The 20,580-nt window shown below is 33.5% G+C and overlaps 1 protein-coding gene across 2 annotated transcripts; it reads right to left on the reverse strand.

The window, feature by feature from the left end:
- Positions 1 to 902: 902 nt before the first annotated feature.
- On the reverse strand, positions 903 to 19,405 carry LOC138328838 (procathepsin L-like). 2 transcript variants are annotated; one of them, XM_069275572.1, is made up of 10 exons: positions 19,283 to 19,405; positions 17,473 to 17,689; positions 12,414 to 12,553; positions 11,931 to 12,089; positions 11,677 to 11,709; positions 6,959 to 7,150; positions 6,389 to 6,554; positions 5,348 to 5,453; positions 4,158 to 4,262; positions 903 to 2,510 (listed from the first exon to the last, which is right to left on the reverse strand). In XM_069275572.1, coding segments are annotated over exons 2-10 (1,095 nt in total). In that variant the 5' UTR covers positions 17,666 to 17,689; positions 19,283 to 19,405; the 3' UTR covers positions 903 to 2,509. The 2 variants fall into 2 exon arrangements, with proteins under 2 accessions (XP_069131673.1, XP_069131667.1); XM_069275566.1 differs by lacking the exon at positions 19,283 to 19,405 and adding an exon at positions 17,963 to 18,110.
- Between the last annotated feature and the right edge of the window lie 1,175 nt (positions 19,406 to 20,580).

Consider the following 20,580-nt stretch of genomic DNA (forward strand, 5'->3'; position numbering starts at 1 on the left):
ACATACAAGATACGTACATGTCTCAAAACCAGAGGATGCTGCTTCAGGGATACTCTGAAAAGTTCATATCTTTATGGTTATCGCTTGTTTAGTGTAATATTGTGTTTTCCTCAAACGTTTTACAAACGTTCATATCAACATGTCACAGGCCCAATATTTTGTATCGGGGCTCTATAGGCTCTGTAGCAGATCCACAGCAGTGTGCATTTTTGTGAATTAAATATTACATAAACAACGTCCTGGTACCTGGATATTCATAGTTTTTTCTTCGTGTTTACTTCCGGATAGTAGTGTGACGGGAAGTATTTATAAAAGCCTTTTAATTATCATCCAATCTCTCTAAAAGTACTTTTTGAACCAGAATTTCGTAAAATTACAATTTGTTTACAACTATAAACCAACATAGTTAATCTATTCAGATTTAAATAATAATTTATGGTTTACGTAGATCAAGAAATACTTTTAATGATTATATTAAACCATATTTGTATTCTGGGTGTCATTGAAACCCATTGTAATCTTACTACCCTTGTATAATATAATTCATCAGTTTATGTTTCGTGACAAGTATACAAATACATGTATTTAGTGATTACCATATTCAATCCAACAATCGTCTCCATCCCCGTTTGTGCACCTTCCCATTTTCGAGGCCACAAGTTCACTTGAAATGAATTTGAATAATTTCAATAAATGCAGACAAAATATTATTACTGCATAATATCATTATTTTCATTCTTTTGCAAATCAATTTTTGACTTTCTTTGTACAATAATTTTATGATGGATCTAATTTTGTTCTATAAAGTGCTGCCCCCCCCTACCTCCTCTCTCCTAATTTCCTCAATTTTAACGACCTATGACAAATACAGTAAGCTTGGTGAGTAACAATACAAAAAACACTTACATAGAAAACACAGTTTATTTCATTTCATACAATAGATAACTTTTCCATCATCATATTCATGTACAAATTATATGGTCCACACTCAAAGTGTGACCAATATGCAGCAAGTTTAGTCCTGTTGTTACACATCAGTGAAGTCCTTATCTACTATCAGTAGTTCAACTTCTCCATAGTTGCGTAATTAATTGTTTTTAAATGTTCAAAATTTAAAAAAAATCTTAGATATGATGAAATGTTTGATCTAAAACCAATTCCTATCCTATTATTTACCTGAACATCTTCTTCATTTTACTTGATTTCATGTGTAAGTAAGTATGAAAGCTTTTCTTAGCTTGTATAGGACATATTTGTCTGGATACGTGAATCTGAGTAAAAGCTCTCTCCCTTTCTCTCCCTCTGTCTCTCCCTATTAAAGGCACTCACTGATATGAAAACACAAGGGGACTACACCTATATATATATATATGTCATAAAAATATACAAAATATCACAAAGTATCCGAAGCTTTTAACAAAAACATGGAATGACACCAGGTAATGTTCTGAACACTTAAACCCCCCCAAAAAGATTAACTAGCATAAATTATCACGGGTTTAAAAAGGAAGACAGATAAACCTGTCCCAGACTTTTACAGATCATGGTTACTTACATCCTCGATACTCCAGGGCTTCCGATCACTTACGATCTCTACACCCCTGGACTATCTCATAGCGAAATTGAAGGCAGCTCAGCGGAAAACATTTGACCAATCACAGGCTAACAAATATTTCATTTGAAGACTACAGAGAGAGCGACGCCTAACATCAAAGCCAGAGTCAGCCACAGTGTACCGTTATACGGCTCTTTTGATGTACATCAAATGACTAAGTTACCTGTTCTATTCTGTTGCCACCAGTTTTACTATGAGATAGTCCAGGGGTGTAGAGATCGTAAGTGATCGGAAGCCCTGGAGTATCGAGGATGGGTTACTTATAGATCATGGTTAAATCCACAATGATACTACAGTACACAACATTTCAGATCCCATTTGTAAAGTTTTTGTAAATAACTCAGATCAATATCTGATTACATTCCCAAAAAATATGAATTTAAACAAATACAATAATATTGCAGATCCACTAACAAATGAGATATTCCTGAATTACTTAAGGCTGATTCAAACCCACACACACACTTGTTGCCTCGCACACATCCTCTCTGCTCTAACACAAAGAAATCTGTCACATTTATAATTTGCTGGTTATGTGACATTGAGGATAGTGGTCATAGGTGAAAAATTAAGTTTCCAATAACATCAATTTAGTGTTTGTTTTAAAATATATAATATGGAATGGTTACAAGATTTATAATGTGCATATTTGTTTGTCACCAAACAGCATTTATCTACTATATAAATGTCTTATAGTAGTAGCTATGTTCAATTTCATATTCATTACATATTCAGTTCACAATTTGAAGGTTATACTTCTGTATAAATAGCGTCACTAACTCTAAATGCCCATTCCAAATGATGTTAACAACCGTTTATTATTTTCTGCATCGTTGTGTTGTAAGAGTTATCCCCCCTCGTCTTTTGTTGTTGGTGATTCAGGTTACCAGCAGTTCTGTAAATTAACAGTAAAAGTTTAGCAAACAGATGGTAAAATTACCAAAATATTCCAAAAACTCTAATAAACCCTCAATAATTTCCTTCGCCGATTTGCTTTTAGATGGTTATTATTATGGTTTCTTGGAGAAATTCTATAAAACAGATTTTTTAATGTCACAAATTTCACCAAGATGCTCCACTGCCGACAGAGCATAAATGATATTCATCACTTTAAGAATCATGTATATATGTGTCTAATTAACACAAAAACATAAAATAAAATAATCTACACTCAAACCTCGATGATTCGAACTCTGATGAATCAAATTTCTTGCTGTATCGAACTTTTTGTCTGGTCCCGAATTTCCCGCATCGAAGTTCTCGATGTATCGAACCTTTTTTCATGGACCATTTGTTATAGAATCATAGGTAACTGACACTCGATGATTCGAATAAAAATTTACCTGTACAGATCAGGTGTTCGCCGATACCCCGCGGCATGTTGTCACACCTAGCTGTCTCGCGACGGCCCTTCGCCGGACAATAGGGATTATGACAGTTTGTGTTGCTTGCTTGATATCATCAGGATAATTAATATCACTGATCAGGCAGATACCCGGTGCTTTGTTTTTACAAGCTGTGTTATTAAATCATAAGTACGGCAAAGATACAGTTAGTCGTTTTTGATGTTCGCCGCCGCCATTGGTAGCGGTTTGTAGAATTTACGGAACGGTAAATAGCGAGCCACATTATTAGTAACTCATACTCAAAACTGTTACATTGCAAAACTTTGGCATAAATACTGGAGCAAATCGATCATTCTGAATCGAAGTATTTTGTAGGTGTTGTAGCGCTTTCAGTTCCTCCTTTTTAGTTTCGTTTTTGCAACGTATTTTCGTTTTTATATTCATTCCGTAATATTGACCATCGCTTAAATAGTCACCAAACGAATACATGTACATGGGTTAGGCCTAGTACACGTAAGTCTTGTTTATAATATACGTATGCATTGCTAACGATAGCAATACATGTGATAAATTGCATACTTCGTTATTATTTTGTTTTGCTTGTGGTAAATACCATGATTATAAAGTTTACGGAACGGAGACGACATGTACACAACTACCACAGTTGGTCATGGTAAAAAAAACATCGGTCTAATTTCAACCACGAATAATTGGAAGTCTCGATGTTTTGAAGTTTTTCTGATGGTCCCTTGAACTTCGATACATCGAGGTTTGACTGTATTTTGCTTTTGGTGCAAATCAGTACTTCATTCCATATAGGATATAGTGCCACGGAATTTTTTCGGGATGCAATTAATTGTTTTTTATAATTTCAACTTGAAGTAAAATTAGAAGCTCAAACTTTCCAATGGTGTTAATGTTGTAAAGTAAGTAACTTTTGTAACTGAAGAAATAGACTAAATCGTCTGCTCCTGTTTTTGATAGTGAAAAAAATACCATTTGTCAGCAGTGGAGCATCTTTAAAGACATTTTGACAGAGACTTTCAATTGATTTGGTACCACAAAATCAATAAAATAACTATTCAATTTCTGCAATTCTAACGTAGCATCATTTGTTTTCTATTCAAGTCTAACAGTGACAAATAAACGTAACAAAATATTGTGACAGGTCAGAGCAGTGAAAACAAATAACTTACCATTTCTTCACAGTTGGGTAACTGGCCTGGGTGGCTATCCCACACATATTGTTCTGGTTCCTTGCCATCTTGATGTAGCCTTCATCTCCCCACACAACATCCCAGCTATAAATCAAAGAGCAAGATTTTATGTATGTATACATTCAATTTTTCTGTTATTAACATTGAGCACAGAGTCAAATTCAGTCAATACGCCGATTCAGGAATACAACATTCAGTCACTTTAGTCATTTGAAATGGTGGCATATGTAATGATTGTTCACGAGTGGAAAATTACAGAATATAAAAAAAAAACACTCAACATTGATTGTCAAAACATATCGTACTTAATATAATCTAAATATGCATGAAAAATGAACTTGACACTTCACAAGGAAATGACATGTAAATTACGGCATCAAATGGAGCTGTCGTCCAACAGTTGGAAATCAACGCTATCTGACGTCTCACTCACAAATATTTCATAACTTACCTGGGTACTTTCTTTAAAAAAATCAGTAACAAATAAGAAACACAAAACATAACAGTTGATCTTAGTTCCGTTGTCGAGAAAGTATTATCGACAATTACCTTTACTCGGACATTGGTATTCTCCGCCTATAAGTATCACCGCCATGACGGCAAAATGTGCCCTAAATTTTTCGCAGTCACATGACCAAATCAATATTTTCCATCTCCTTCCCAGAAAAAAATTCTTGGTATCTCAGAATCGGCATATTTTGAACAAGTTTGAACAACAGCAACATATTAGACCCACTAAAATGTAACTAATAGTCATACTGTTTTGCAAATGTAAGTTTAAAGTAGCCAATGGAGACAGAAAGTTGTTACTCCTTACTGAAAGTAATGTTAACTTTGGGTAGATATGAGATGAGCAAAGACATTATTTCTAAATAAAGTAAAATTTGTGTAGATATGAGGTGAGCAAAAATTTGTTACTTCTAAAGAAAGTAAATTTTGAGTAGACATGAGGAGACCAGAAAGTCGTTACCTCTAAAGAACGTAAATTTTGAGTAGACATGAGGTGAGCAGAAAGTTGTTACCTCTAAAGAACGTAAATTTCGAGTAGACATGAGGTGAGCAGAAAGTCGTTACCTCTAAAGAACGTAAATTTCGAGTAGACATGAGGTGAGCAGAAAGTTGTTTCCACTTAAGAAAGTTAACTTGGATTAGATATGAGGTGAGTTTACCTATTCTTTACAATCCAGTAGTCGTTGCCATCTTCACTGCCGTAGCCTACTGTCAGTACACCATGATCGAGTTGGTCGCTGCTGCATTCTTCTTCAGTATACACACCTGTACACAACATACATATGGTACATTATTACATATGTATACACACCTGTACACAACATACTTATGGTACATCATTACATCTGTATACACACCTAAACACAACATACACCTTGTACACAACATACATATGGTACATCATTACATCTGTATACACACCTGAACACAACATACACCTGTACACAACATAATATGGTACATCATTACATCTGTATACACACCTGTACACAACATACATATGGTACATCATTACATCGTATAACACCTAACCACACTGTCAACATACATGTACATCATTACATCTGTATAACACCTGACACACAACATATGGTACATCATTACATACATATGGTACATCATTACATCTGTATATACACCTGTACACAACATACATATGGTACATCATTACATCTGTATACACACCTGAACACAACATACACCTGTACACAACATACATATGGTACATCATTACATCTGTATACACACCTGTACACAACATACATATGGTACATCATTACATCTGTATACACACATGTACACAACATACACCTGTACACATGACACATTATTATCTCTGTAAAACAGCTGTACACATATAAAGTATTTTATTATCATGTTCCACAGCTGTATGTGGTGTCAGTTCATTTTCAATAAAAGGCATTGTATAAATTCACTATCAATACATTTTGTATCACATTCAGACATACATCAGAAAAGTAACAAATCAGATATAATTTTTTATCCCTAAAAATAATTTTTGAGAATAGACTGATCAAAGTTCAAATAGAAATACCCAAATTCTAAAAGGTTAATCTTAATAAAAAGTTGGCCATTCATGCATCTTGATGTTTTTTTTTCTCAATATAATAACAAAATTAACATGTGAATTTGAAGAGAAACAAATCCGATGATGTGCTAAAAATGTCTAGAAGTTTTACCTCCTTTGTAAAGCTGGAAGGATTGGTGACTGGCATCAATAGCAACAGAGATTGGTCCTACGGAGGCCACCGCACTCTTCAGCTGGTCCTCGTCGCCACTCTCAATATCCATACATCCACTGCATGTGGCCTTGACCTCATTTTTGTGAAATTTGCATTTCTTATCCTGAAATTACGGCATCAAATAAAAATATTTATATGCAGTTAATAAAACAAAATGTTTAACTATCGTTCAGTGTTCCATTCTTTATGTTTTATCCTATCGACAGTCATGTTATGACATACTGGATTTGGGAGATAAGGGCCAGAATAGCCAGGAGAAAAAATCATTAGCCTGCTGTAATATATATATATAGTAACTCTTAAATTTGTGACCAAGCCTAGATGTCCTGAACCATGCTTTTAATTCCTTATAATGTATATCCCTGACAAAAGTGAGTTAGTAATTGGTTAGAAAGTTGAATTTGTTTTCTTACATATGTTGATAATGTTTTTACATTAATTGTTCACTTTCTTTAACCTTTAGAAGCCTCATTGATTACTCATCAACCTACAGTAAGAAAATCTTACCTCAGCCTTGTAAGGGTACTCAGATTCCGACTCAAGACCTCCAATGTCTCGCACGTAGTCGAAGGCCTGGTCCATCAGTCCACCATTACATCCGTTGTTGCCATAGTCACTAGAACAGTCTACGAGCTGTTGCTCACTTAGTGACACCAACTTGTTAGTTTCTCGGAAATGTTGACCTTCAAGAGCACCAGTCTAAAAATTCAAAGGTATACATTTACATGGGGTTTCTCACATGCTATTGACATATAATAATCATATGTGTAAACAAGTCAAATGGTACAGAAAACCAGAAGTCAAGTACAGCAGTTGAACATATTGATTTAATCTATACCCAAAATTGGGATATATTGGCGTCAGGATATTTTTGTTTCAAAATACATGTATATTAGTAAAATGTTTAGTTTTCGATGTACATTATGAATGTTGATACATTGTAAATGTTGTATGCAGTGGATACATTATAAATGTTGTATGAGGTGGATACATTATAAATGTTGTATGCAGTGGATACATTATAAATGTTGTATGAGGTGGATACATTATAAATGTTGTATGAGGTGGATACATTATAAATGTTGTATGAGGTGGATACATTATAAATGTTGTATGAGGTGGATACATTATAAATGTTGTATGAAGTGGATACATTATAAATGTTGTATGAGGTGGATACATTATAAATTTGTATGAGGTGGAACATTATAAATGTTGTATGAGTGGATACATTATAAATGTTGTATGAGGTGGATACATTATAAATGTTGTATGAGGTGGATACATTATAAATGTTGTATGAGGTGGATACATTATAAATGTTGTATGAGGTGGATACATTATAAATATTGTATGAGGTGGATACATTATAAATGTTGTATGAGGTGGATACATTATAAATGTTGTATGCAGTGGATACATTATAAATGTTGTATGAAGTGGATACATTATAAATGTTGTATGCAGTGGATACATTATAAATGTTGTATGCAGTGGATACATTATAAATGTTGTATGAGGTGGATACATTATAAATATTGTATGAGGTGGATACATTATAAATGTTGTATGAAGTGGATACATTATAAATGTTGTATGAAGTGGATACATTATAAATGTTGTATGAGGTGGATACATTATAAATGTTGTATGAAGTGGATACATTATAAATGTTGTGGATACATTATAAATGTTGTATGAAGTGGATACATTATAAATGTTGTATGAAGTGGATACATTATAAATGTTGTATGAGGTGGATACATTATAAATGTTGTATGAAGTGGATACATTATAAATGTTGTATGAAGTGGATACATTATAAATGTTGTATGAGGTGGATACATTATAAATGTTGTATGAGGTGGATACATTATAAATATTGTATGAGGTGGATACATTATAAATGTTGTATGAAGTGGATACATTATAAATGTTGTATGAGGTGGATACATTATAAATGTTGTATGAGGTGGATACATTATAAATGTTGTATGCAGTGGAAACATTATAAATGTTGTATGAGGTGGAAACATTATAAATGTTGTATGTAGTGGATACATTATAAATGTTGTATGCAGTGGAAACATTATAAATGTTGTATGAAGTGGAAACATTATAAATGTTGTATGTAGTGGATACATTATAAATGTTGTATGAGGTAGATACATTATAAATGTTGTATGCAGTGTAAACATTATAAATGTTGTATGAGGTGGAAACATTATAAATGTTGTATGCAGTGGAAACATTATAAATGTTGTATGAGGTGGATACATTATAAATGTTGTATGCAGTGGAAACATTATAAATGTTGTATGAGGTGGAAACATTATAAATGTTGTATGTAGTGGATACATTATAAATGTTGTATGAAGTGGATACATTATAAATGTTGTATGAGGTGGATACATTATAAATATTGTATGAAGTGGATACATTATAAATGTTGTATGCAGTGGATACATTATAAATGTTGTATGAAGTGGATACATTATAAATGTTGTATGCAGTGGATACATTATAAATGTTGTATGAAGTGGATACATTATAAATGTTGTATGCAGTGGATACATTATAAATGTTGTATGATGTGGAAACATTATAAATGTTGTATGAGGTGGAAACATTATAAATGTTGTATGAGGTGGATACATTATAAATGTTGTATGAGGTGGAAACATTATAAATGTTGTATGAAGTGGATACATTATAAATGTTTTATGAGGTGGAAACATTATAAATGTTGTATGTAGTGGATACATTAAAATGTTGTATGAGGTGGATACATAATAAATGTTGTATGAGGTGGATACATTATAAATGTTGTATGAGGTGGATACATTATAAATGTTGTATGAAGTGGATACATTATAAATGTTGTATGAAGTGGATACATTATAAATGTTGTATGAGGTGGATACATTATAAATGTTGTATGAGGTGGATACATTATAAATGTTGTATGAAGTGGATACATTATAAATGTTGTATGAAGTGGATACATTATAAATGTTGTATGAGGTGGATACATTATAAATGTTGTATGAGGTGGATACATTATAAATGTTGTATGTAGTGGATACATTATAAATGTTTTATGAGGTGGAAACATTATAAATGTTGTATGAGGTGGATACATTATAAATGTTGTATGAGGTGGATACATTATAAATGTTGTATGAAGTGGATACATTATAAATGTTGTATGAAGTGGATACATTATAAATATTGTATGAAGTGGATACATTATAAATGTTGTATGAGGTGGATACATTATAAATGTTGTATGAGGTGGATACATTATAAATGTTGTATGAGGTGGATACATTATGAATGTTGTATGAGGTAGATACATTATAAATATTGTATGAAGTGGATACAGTGGAACCTCCCAAAACCGAACCTTCTCAAAACCGATCACCTCTAGAAACCGAACATGGATGTCATGTACGGAATGAATTCCTCTTTATTAATAGTATATAAAACTTCCCAAAACCGATCCCTCCCAATTCCGAATACCGGACCGATTTTGAGATCGGAATAGTCAAATGTAACTAAAATACACTTCTGAAAACCGGCCTTACCTGAGCGACACCGATAGATTGCATTGAGGTCTGATCAACCGACCGTGAAATACACACGTACCTGTACCATAGTTGTTGCATGCCATGTCCTTGGGCATGTATACAGATGTGAAGGCTATAGGTACACGGTAATTATACCCGAGATCGTGGTGTAATTATTTAATCATGTCTATTGTTTAGATATCTAACGAAGGTCTACCATGTGCACGCAGTTTGTTTACTGTAGGAAAACAAGCAGAGCTAGTAATAAAGAGAAAGTTTCGTATTCAAATCACTAGGTTTTTTTTTATTTACATATGTAGTTGTCGGATAACGTAAATTATCTGTATGAAGAAGCCGAAGCCATGTATTGTTTTAGAAAATGACTATGTCATATAATGACCGGCATCGACTGATCATCGTGTAATTAGACCATATAATTTGATTCTTGACGTAACCGGAAGCGATCGGTCGTATGTAGGTTGCAGACGAGAACATCCCCAAGAACATTCACGCAACTAACTAACTAAACTACGTTTATAAGCGGTAACAAAGTCAAGTTTGCTGTAATCAATTCCTTTTAAACGTATGATTCTCTCTTTTGTGATAACATTCACATTAACAATCAATATAGGTCGCTTTTAACGAACACTAGGCATACATGCGGTCCACTAGTGTAAAAAACGACTTCCGATCGATTAAATCCGGATCGTGATGATCGGTATTCGGTTCACTTCTCCAAACTGAACCCTCTCTAAACCGGCCGAAATTATATGCACCGACCATGATCGGTTTCGGGAGGTTCCACTGTACATTATAAATGTTGTATGAGGTGGATACATTATAAATGTTGTATGAGGTGGATACATTATGAATGTTGTATGAGGTAGATACATTATACATGTTGTATGAGGTGTAAACATTATAAATGTTGTATGAAGTGGATACATTATAAATGTTGTATGCAGTGGATACATTATAAATGTTGTATGCAGTGGATACATTATAAATATTGTGTATGAGGTGGATACATTATAAATGTATGTATGAAGTGGATACATTATAAATGTTGTATGAAGTGGATACATTATAAATGTTGTATGAAGTGGATACATTATAAATGTTGTATGATGAGGGGGATACATTATAAATGTTGTATAAGGTGGATACATTATAAATGTTGTATGAGGGGATACATTATAAATATTGTATGAAGTGGATACATTATAAATGTTGTACGAGGTGGATACATTATAAATGTTGTATGAAGTGGATACATTATAAATGTTTTATGAGTGTGGATACATTATAAATGTTGTATGAAGTGGATACATTGTAAATGTTGTATGCAGTGGATACATTAAAATGTTGTATGAGGTGGACACATTATAAATGTTGTATGAGGTGGATACATTATAAATGTTGTATGAGGTGGATACATTATAAATGTTGTATGAAGTGGATACATTATAAATGTTGTATGTGGTGGAAACATTTTAAATGTTGTATGAAGTGGATACATTATAAATGTTGTATGAGGTGGATACATTATAAATGTTGTGTGAAGTGGATACATTGTAAATGTTGTATGCAGTGGATACATTATAAATGTTGTATGAGGTGGATACATTGTAAATGTTGTATTGAGTGAATACTTACTGTACTAAATGACCAGCAGGATCCACATTGTCCCTGTAAAATGATTGATGAAAATGTAAAAACATCTGTAGGTCAGTATAAATCTTTATAATATTTACAGACACTACAATATTAAATAGTAAATATGTATTTATTGGAAGCATCTTATGTGTGCAAAGTTTGTAATGTTGTTTAACTTTAATAGAACTTTTGATTTAATCTTCAGTAGATTAGATGTTGGAATGGCCTAATGACAGGGTGACCTAATGACTGACCTGGTTTTTCACTGGTGTGACGTATCCCTCTGTCCTCCAGTCCACTGACTCGGGCATAGCTAAGAAGTGGGGCACCATGTATTTGCCACAGTCTGAGGTTTTTACATTTTCTGGTTTTTTCTTTAAAAGTCCATTGTATTGACGAAATTCTTCAACTTCCTAAAATTCAAAACAAGCGTTGTACATAATAAAAAATTACATCACAATACTTTCTACAAAACCTTTCAGAAAAAATTTAGCAAATCATGGAGTTAAGATTTAAATTTAAGAGCATCATATTAGTCATCTTTTAAGTTATAATTACTCATGAGTACATTCTTCAATTATTAAGTATATTGCTATTTATTTTAACAAATCCAATGGAAATAAATAGACTCATCCAAAGGAAGATATTTAATATTGTAAACTTTGGAGACTTGGAAGGCAGACCATGCTCAGAGAAATATAAATAACACACAAAGAATTGGATGCACCAGAACTTACCATGTCAGTAAAGTTGTTGATTCCCAAATAGAAGGTTTTCTCTCCAGTGTGAAATTTCTTGTTGTGTTCACGAATGACATTTAGATTTTTGGCAAAGGTGTTGAACCTCATTTTCTCCTCTTCTGTTTCATAAAACCTGCCTTTAAACGAAAACAAAATTGACATTGAAATAAAAATCTCATTAAAGAATCTAAACAAGAGATCCTAGAACTCTCCTCATTTGTTTCATAAAGTGTGTCTGTGAATGAAAAAAAGATTAATATCAAAATATCCCCCAACCCAGTAACAATCTCATGATCATTACTGAGTCAACATGATGAGATCCTAGAAGCTGAGGCTCTTGGTATCATTGAATGATCTATATCAGTCATGTGTAAAAAGGATCTTTTCTCTGTTTCCCCTTCTTTCCCTCTCCTATTGATACATTGTAAGAGTACACAGCTGTCACAGAAATCGAACCAGTGTTTTATTTCTAGTCCTTCATTATAAAATTTGTACTGGTAAGAAATACAAGAGGCCCAAGGGCCTTAACGGTCATCTAACTACCTTGGCAATAATCATGTAGGAAAATTAATTAGATATAGTGTCATGGTAGCCATCTTTGATTTGGATAAACCAGAAATGTAACAACACTTTGTTGGGACAATGTCAGGATAATTTTATGCAAGTTTCAGCCAAATAGCACTGGTAAAACTTGAAAAGAAGTTCAAATAGTGTTTTCAGGATGGCGGCTGTGGCGGCCATCTTGGATTTTGAATCAACCTAAAAAATAACAACACTTTGTTGAGACCATGTCAGGATCATTTCATGCAAGTATCAGCCAAAACGCACCGGTAGAACTTGAGAAGAAGTTCAAAATGTCTTTTTAAGATGGTGGCAGTGACGGCCATCTTGGATTTCGGATCGACCCGAAAAATAACAACACTTTGTCAGGACCATGTCAGGATCATTGCATGCAAGTTTCAGTCAAATAGCACTGGTAAAACTTAAGAAGTTAACAATAAGTTTTCAAGATGGCAGCTGTGGCGGCCATCTTGGATAGAGGATCGACCCGAAAAATTACAACACTTTGTCATGACTATATCAGGATCATTTCATGCAAGTTTCAGCCAAATCGCACTGGTACAACTTGAGAAGAAGTTCAAAAATGTGTTTTTAAGATGGCTGCCACAGCAGCCATCTTGGATTTCGGATCAACCCAAAAAATAACAACACTTTGTCGGGACCATGTCAGGATCATTTCATGTAAGTTTCAGCCAAAACGCACCGATAGAACTTGAGAAGAAGTTCAAAATGTGAAAAGTTAACGCACAGCGCACGGCGGACAACAACGGATGAAACATAACGACTATATAGGTCATCCTGACCCTTCGGGTCAGATGACCTCAAAAGTATGTAGGTAAAACTCTTCTGATAGCATAAGGAACAGGAAAAGATATCTTTGTAATCTACTTTATGCCTATATATAGAATCCAAAATTTGATTGCAAATATTAGAACGAATATACATCCAAGCCTACTACCTTTTCGCAGGGTACCAATTGGTGCCTATTTGTCGTAATGGAACATCACTAGGGCACAATTTTCTGGTTTCCAATTTTTTGAAGAGTATACATGCATTTATTTATTATTTTGTCCAAAACAAACATAACGACTATTCTGAATATCTACTTTACTACTCATAATAGGTCAAATTCACCATTGCCCGACTGCCCGGGGCAGGTCAGACCTCCTGTCGGGCAGGTCAGTTACGTCTGTGACTTGCCCGACTGGGCAGGTGGATATTTTAGTGCCATTGATACTTGTTTAGGCTGATGTAGAGTTGATATCACAGTCCTTAAGATACATTTACGGGTCATGTAACAAAATCTGAGCTATGAAGCTGTCTACACAGATTTATCGGTATAATTAGTCATGGTCAAACAGATGTTTGTACACCCATGTAGTATACACGATGTGATAATTCAAGCGCTTTGATGACACAGTCATAATGTAATTTGACAGAAAGCATGGCAAAGAGCTTTGAGATTGATAACAAATGGTAGGCCTAGCTCAAAAGCAATAGTATGGCAATAGTGGAAATCAAAAGTTTATCATTATATGCAAGAATCAAGATTAATTATACATGACCAGCTTTTGACTGAAAATCAAGAAATTTATAAGTTCTGTTCGCCATGCCGGCTATTCACAACCTAGTCTGCTCAAATCGGTCTTTCCCTATCGGTATTTTACAGTTTTTGCTTGTAGAATATTGTTAGCTAAGACACCTGTTCATCTCGTTAATAATCACCGATATTGTGTGGACTAAGAACTTAAAGAAGAAGATACATCAAAGCAGATTTGAAGTGTCAGTGGAGTTATTAGGTCTGGAAGGTTCCTGATAATTATCACTTGCCCAACTGGTCAGTAGCTAGGAACAATTTATTAGGACAGGACATATTTTGTTATATTTACTACAGTGAATTATTAATTCTTCAATATGCTCATAGAACACAAAAATTAAGAAAATCAAAAGGAATCATAAATTTATCATAAAAATAGAGAAATTGTATCATTTTTCATTAAATTTTATTGGGCAAGTCAAATTTCCAGTCGGGCAGGTAGGTTTTTGTAGTCCCCTGCCCGACAGGGCAAGTCATAACGACTATTCTGAATATCTACTTTACTACTCATAATAGGTCAAATTCATAAATTGTAGACTTGCCGAATAATTTTCCTTGGAAAAGGCCATCATATTTATATGTGAACAAGGACATAGTCATTCAGATCCCCCGCCAATGGAGATATCAAAGCTGAAGTAAGTTTGTTGTGGAGACTTATGTGTATGAAAAAAAAACAGGAAAAAGGAAGTTGAGCTAAAGAAAGATGGAGTATAATTTAAGTAGAGCGGGGCTGCAATTGTTGAATCAGGTATATAGCCTTGACATTTATATTAGACTATAAACACAAAGATGGGTGGAGTTTTGCAAAGTAACATTTACCATGATATTTTCAGCAATGCTTCCATGGTTACAGAAAAAAGCACAAAAAGTGAAAACCTAAAAATAGCAAAAGGCACTACTAGACCATAAGAACAATGTGTCTATGAAGTTTCATGGAAATATCTCTGCTGGTTTTAGAGTTGTGCTCCGGAAACGATTCTTATACAAAAATCTGCCATTTTCAGCAATGTTTCCATGGTTACAGAAAAAAGTACAAAAAGTGAAAACCTTAAAATAGCAAAAGGCACTACTAGACCATAAGACTAATGTGCCTATGGAGTTCTGTGCATATATCTCAACCGGTTTTCCAGTTATGCTGCGGAAACGAACCTGGTAAAAAAATATGATATTTTCAGCAATGTTTCCATGGTTACGGAAAAAGTGCAAAAAATGAAAACCTAAAAATAGCAAAAGGCACTACTAGACCATTAGAACAATGTGTCAATGAAGTTTCATGGAAATATCTCTGCTGGTTTTAGAGTTGTGCTCCGGAAACGATTCTTACACAAAAATCTGCCATTTTCAGCAATATTTCCATGGTTACAGAAAAAAGTACAAAAAGTGAAAACCTTAAAATAGCAAAAGGCACTACTAGACCATAAGACCAATGTGTCAATGAAGTTTCGTGGAAATATCTCTTCTGGTTTTAGAGTTATGCTCCGGAAACGAACCTGGTACAAAATATGATATTTTCAGCAATGTTTCCATGGTTACGGAAAAAATGCAAAAAATGAAAACCTAAAAATAGCAAAAGGCACTACTAGACCATAAGACCAATGTGTGTATGAAGTTTCGTGGAAATATCTCTACTGGTTTTAGAGTTATGCTCCGGAAACCATTCGTACAGACGGACGGACGGACGGAAACCCATTTGTATATCCCCCGCCAACTTCGTTGGGCGGGGGATAAAAAAATAATGTCTTGCTGTGAATTTGATATTTCATATGGTTCAGTTTTATTTCTTATTAGATAAGTGATATAAATCAAGTAGGATAATATGCCTACAGACGTTTTAATAATGATTTGAACATGCAATCATTTCTTTGCTCAATTAGCAGTAATAGGCACCAATTGAAGCTCTAAAGATGACATCATTATCCATCTAAAAGTCTTTTGAGCTACAATATTGTAGCTATGCAAATATATGCATGTATTTACATGCATATTAGCTGTTGTAATTAATATCATCATACACATTCAACATTTTGCCCATTGTACCAACTACAGTCTAGGTATATAGCCACATCATGGAATTCATATTTGACTTCAGTGATGATATACATTATGTACTCCTACAAATGTATGTAATATATATGATATAATCTATTGAGGTTTATGCTGAATGTAATTTTTTCCAATGAATTTAATTTGTTAAAATGTTGGATGTGTATCGTCATAAGGACACACTGTACTATATACCAAGCCTAAGATCATATCCGCCACTTGAGTGGAGGTCAATTTTCAGTGTTAAGGATCTACTGTGACACATCATTAGTACAATATTTTTACAATGTCAGCCTAGTCCCCCAGTGCATTGGCTCCCACACACTTAATCACTCTATCACATGACCATTTTTGATAGTTAGTACATTATGTCAGTGGCCAAATTTACCAAATTATGTTTGTCTCAAGTGATAATGAGAACAATTATTTCCTCTCATTATCTTGGGTGTTTTAAACTGATGATTTTTTCTCACATCTCTAATGCTACAAACTGTATTTTCAAGCATATGGATATAATTTTCTTTTAGATTATATACACAAAAGTAATTACTTATTTTTAAAAAAGTTGCACAAAAACATAATTATGATTATATGGGATATTCCTGTCACTTGATCTTAAACTTTATTAGAAAATTTAACAATATTTATATAGCTTTTTCTGTGTTATAATACTAAGAAATACCGGCAGAAAAGAATGCAAAATGTAGATGGTTTAAACTTCAAAATCAGCCATGGCCATGTATGATATATATAATACACATTACCAAACTGCAGATTTTAAATAACATTATCTTCCTGATATCTTTAATGAGGATAAAATTACTTACGATTCCGTATTTATGAAAATCCACTTACCGAATAACTGTTTGAAGTTGTTGAATTCAGTGAAGTCGTCATCAAATTCCACTTTGGCCTGTTCCCGGCCCAGCAGATGGGGTTTAGCCTCCAGGATGTTCTTTGCTGGTTCCATTTCAAACCAATGGATATAGTTGGGGACGCCAAGGCATACTGAGGCCACGGAGGCCAACAACACAAAAGCGTACATCATCCTTGATAAATTCACTCAAGATTTCTGAAACAGTAGAAAAAAAAATCAAATTAATATAAATAACAATTCAACTTCATTCTGGAAATCAGCAGTAAAAATTATTCGTCACCACCATTTCTGATCATGAATTCACATGATGCGAGTGTATAAATCATAAACTTGTAACACTTGTATTGATGAATTAACGACACATACAGTAAATGTAGTTAATGACATAATTTAATTCTTTAACCACACTGTGCTGGTACTTTATAATGCAAAATCCATGTAGGTTGCAGCTTTATATAATTATCTTACCAGTTAAGAAAGTCTGCTGTGGCCAATGTCGTAACTTACAATACAATGTAAGTATATATACCCACACATGTAAGTACATTCACCACCTAATCACCATATAGAGTGGCTACTCCTTTTAAAACCCCATGACCATGATCAGCTGACTGGGTCATGAGTTAAGACAAAGACACATGCTTTTTAAATTAGCTGTCATAAATTATGCTAATTTCACCAGTTGTAAATTCATCAGAGGTTAATGTAATGGCAATAAACATAGATCTGTACAAGGCACTGAGGGTTGCGAGACCCATCTCTGATATGATACGTACCCTTACCCAATTACTACCTTTATAGATATACGGGTATATACTTCAAGAAATAAAACATCAGCGACATTGTTAAGGATTTAATTTATTGACATATCTGTAAAGTTCTCTAGATCTAGCTACCTCTAATTAACTCATCAGAGCAAAAGGTTTCAACGATGTGCTCCTGAGAACTTATATGGTACAATTGAATTTAACATAACGAAATGTACTTCTATATAAATATATATAAATATGTAGTGTTGAGTATGGGTTTGGAAAAATTATTGAATAAGATGCATGCAATGAGGACAGCCTAGCTAGCTATACATTATGCACTGTACTCGCCCATTACATAATTACTAGTACTATAACCCGATGATATATATCATATCACTATCTGGGTTTTTGTTTTTGTTGGTATTTTGCTATCTTGATAAAAACATTGTAGCTTGTTTTAATCATATTAAAATTTATGCTTAAGTTTGAGTTCTAGAAAGATGAAAAAAATGGCAATTGTTAAGCTAACTAATTAGTCTTTCAGTGTATTTTTTAACATTATCAAAGAGATCTGAAGGTATTTATCTGTATATATATAACACCAGTAATTATATTTATGATAAGCATTATCATAATAAAGTATAACTTTAACAACAAATATTATAACTAATGATATATATTGTATTCTACCCAATAAGCGCCCATGTCCCTATAAGCCCCCATCCCCCTTTTTGAGGCCTCAATTTCAATTGCCCAGGCACAAATAAGGACCAAAACTACATAAAACGGTATAAATTTGCAATAATTTTAACTTATTAACACCTTTTCATTTTTATCAATTTCTTATTGGGTCGAATACAGTATGTGTGTATTCAATGGTGACATTCCCACTGGAGTCAACATACATACAATGTAGCAATAATTATGACAGTTGTGCCAATATAATTCACCAGCCTTGATTACCAACACTCTATAGCTATATTTATAATTCTTCACTAGTACTATATGACCCTTACCATTACATGTATACACTTACCAACACCCTCTCTCTCCCTTCACAAATAAACCTTATACTCTCTTCACAGACCAGAATTGAAAAATATTTACAAAACTACTTGTTTATATACCACTGTTTATAGTATCACACAATTTTTGTGACTCATCAGAGTGTAGGCAAAATCCCGGAACACCTGTCACATTAACTTTGTCACATGATTATGACTGGTGAATAGCAAATCACATGACTGCAGATAAATACAAAACAGATCTAACACTTCCACTGGTGTCTGCTGCTAAAGGCATTAAAAAGCAACAAAGGGCACTGAGATTTGAAACTATTACAACAGGAACAATACAATTACGTACAAAATCATTGCTGCCAGCATTAACAGGCTAAGGCCTGTGTCTGGTACACAAGTAAAACAACAAATTACATATACATGTACTCTGTAATGCTGGTTAACGTTGTATAACTACACTTATGTATGTAACATGGCCGGATTTAAGCCTATTTATGTTATACAAGATCATGCCCAGTTACACTTTTTACAGAAGATTGTTACATAAAAATAGGTACATTGAGAACATTCTCTACCTTATATGTTTATATATCTACATACAGTTTTACATGTATAACATTTCTTTGATACAATATATAATATACAAACATTTTCCATTAATAACACTACAGCTATAAAACTTAAGTCTACTACAATGTAGACATTTGGTGCAGTTAAGAAATTAATTAAACTATATAGCAAATAATTTTTCCTTATAATTTTTTAAACCTATTTATTACAATATATGCGATCACATATGTTATGTGGATTCATTAGCTATACATTCTTATATACTAAACATGGTTTAGCTTTTTATTACTATTATAACTTTAAGATGTTGACCTATCAAAGTGTAGAGATCCCAGCTGATGCGCGATCGGTCAATGTAGCATCTGTGTGGTGAATGACCTAAAGAAAGTGATTCATGATCACAACACATCAGAAGTTGGTGATGAAACCAACAATGAAGTCATCAATCATATCAATTTCCATTTTAAGGGATAGACGATGATCAGCATGTGCTACCCCATTATTTACTTAATAAGCATGCATGGAGATCTAGAATAAATTGGTGCTTGATCAAAATACAGAACTGTACAAAATTTTTGCTAAAAGTAAAAGGAGAAAATTCAGTTTTAGTGGTTTCGAATTTCGTGATCCTACGTTAAGGGTGGATAATATATGATTCAACCAATTTACTGCAAAATTATAAATTTAATTCATGGAATTCCTCTGGGTCCATGATGTTCCAAATGTTAAAATTAATCCAGCTGTT

The sequence above is a fragment of the Argopecten irradians genome, chromosome 1 (genome assembly GCF_041381155.1).
Source record: "Argopecten irradians isolate NY chromosome 1, Ai_NY, whole genome shotgun sequence".
In the NCBI taxonomy this organism is placed as follows: domain Eukaryota; kingdom Metazoa; phylum Mollusca; class Bivalvia; order Pectinida; family Pectinidae; genus Argopecten; species Argopecten irradians.

Coding starts and splice junctions, on each gene's coding strand:
- LOC138328838 (XM_069275572.1), bottom strand. CDS start 17,665: ATGATGTACGCTTTTGTGTTGTTGGCCTCCGTGGCCTCAGTATGCCTT. Junction 5,454..6,388: donor CTTCCAGCTTTACAAAGGAG/GTAAAACTTCTA, acceptor TGTTGTGTACAG/GTGTGTATACTGAAGAAGAA. Junction 4,263..5,347: donor TACTGGATTGTAAAGAATAG/GTAAACTCACCT, acceptor TTTGATTTATAG/CTGGGATGTTGTGTGGGGAG.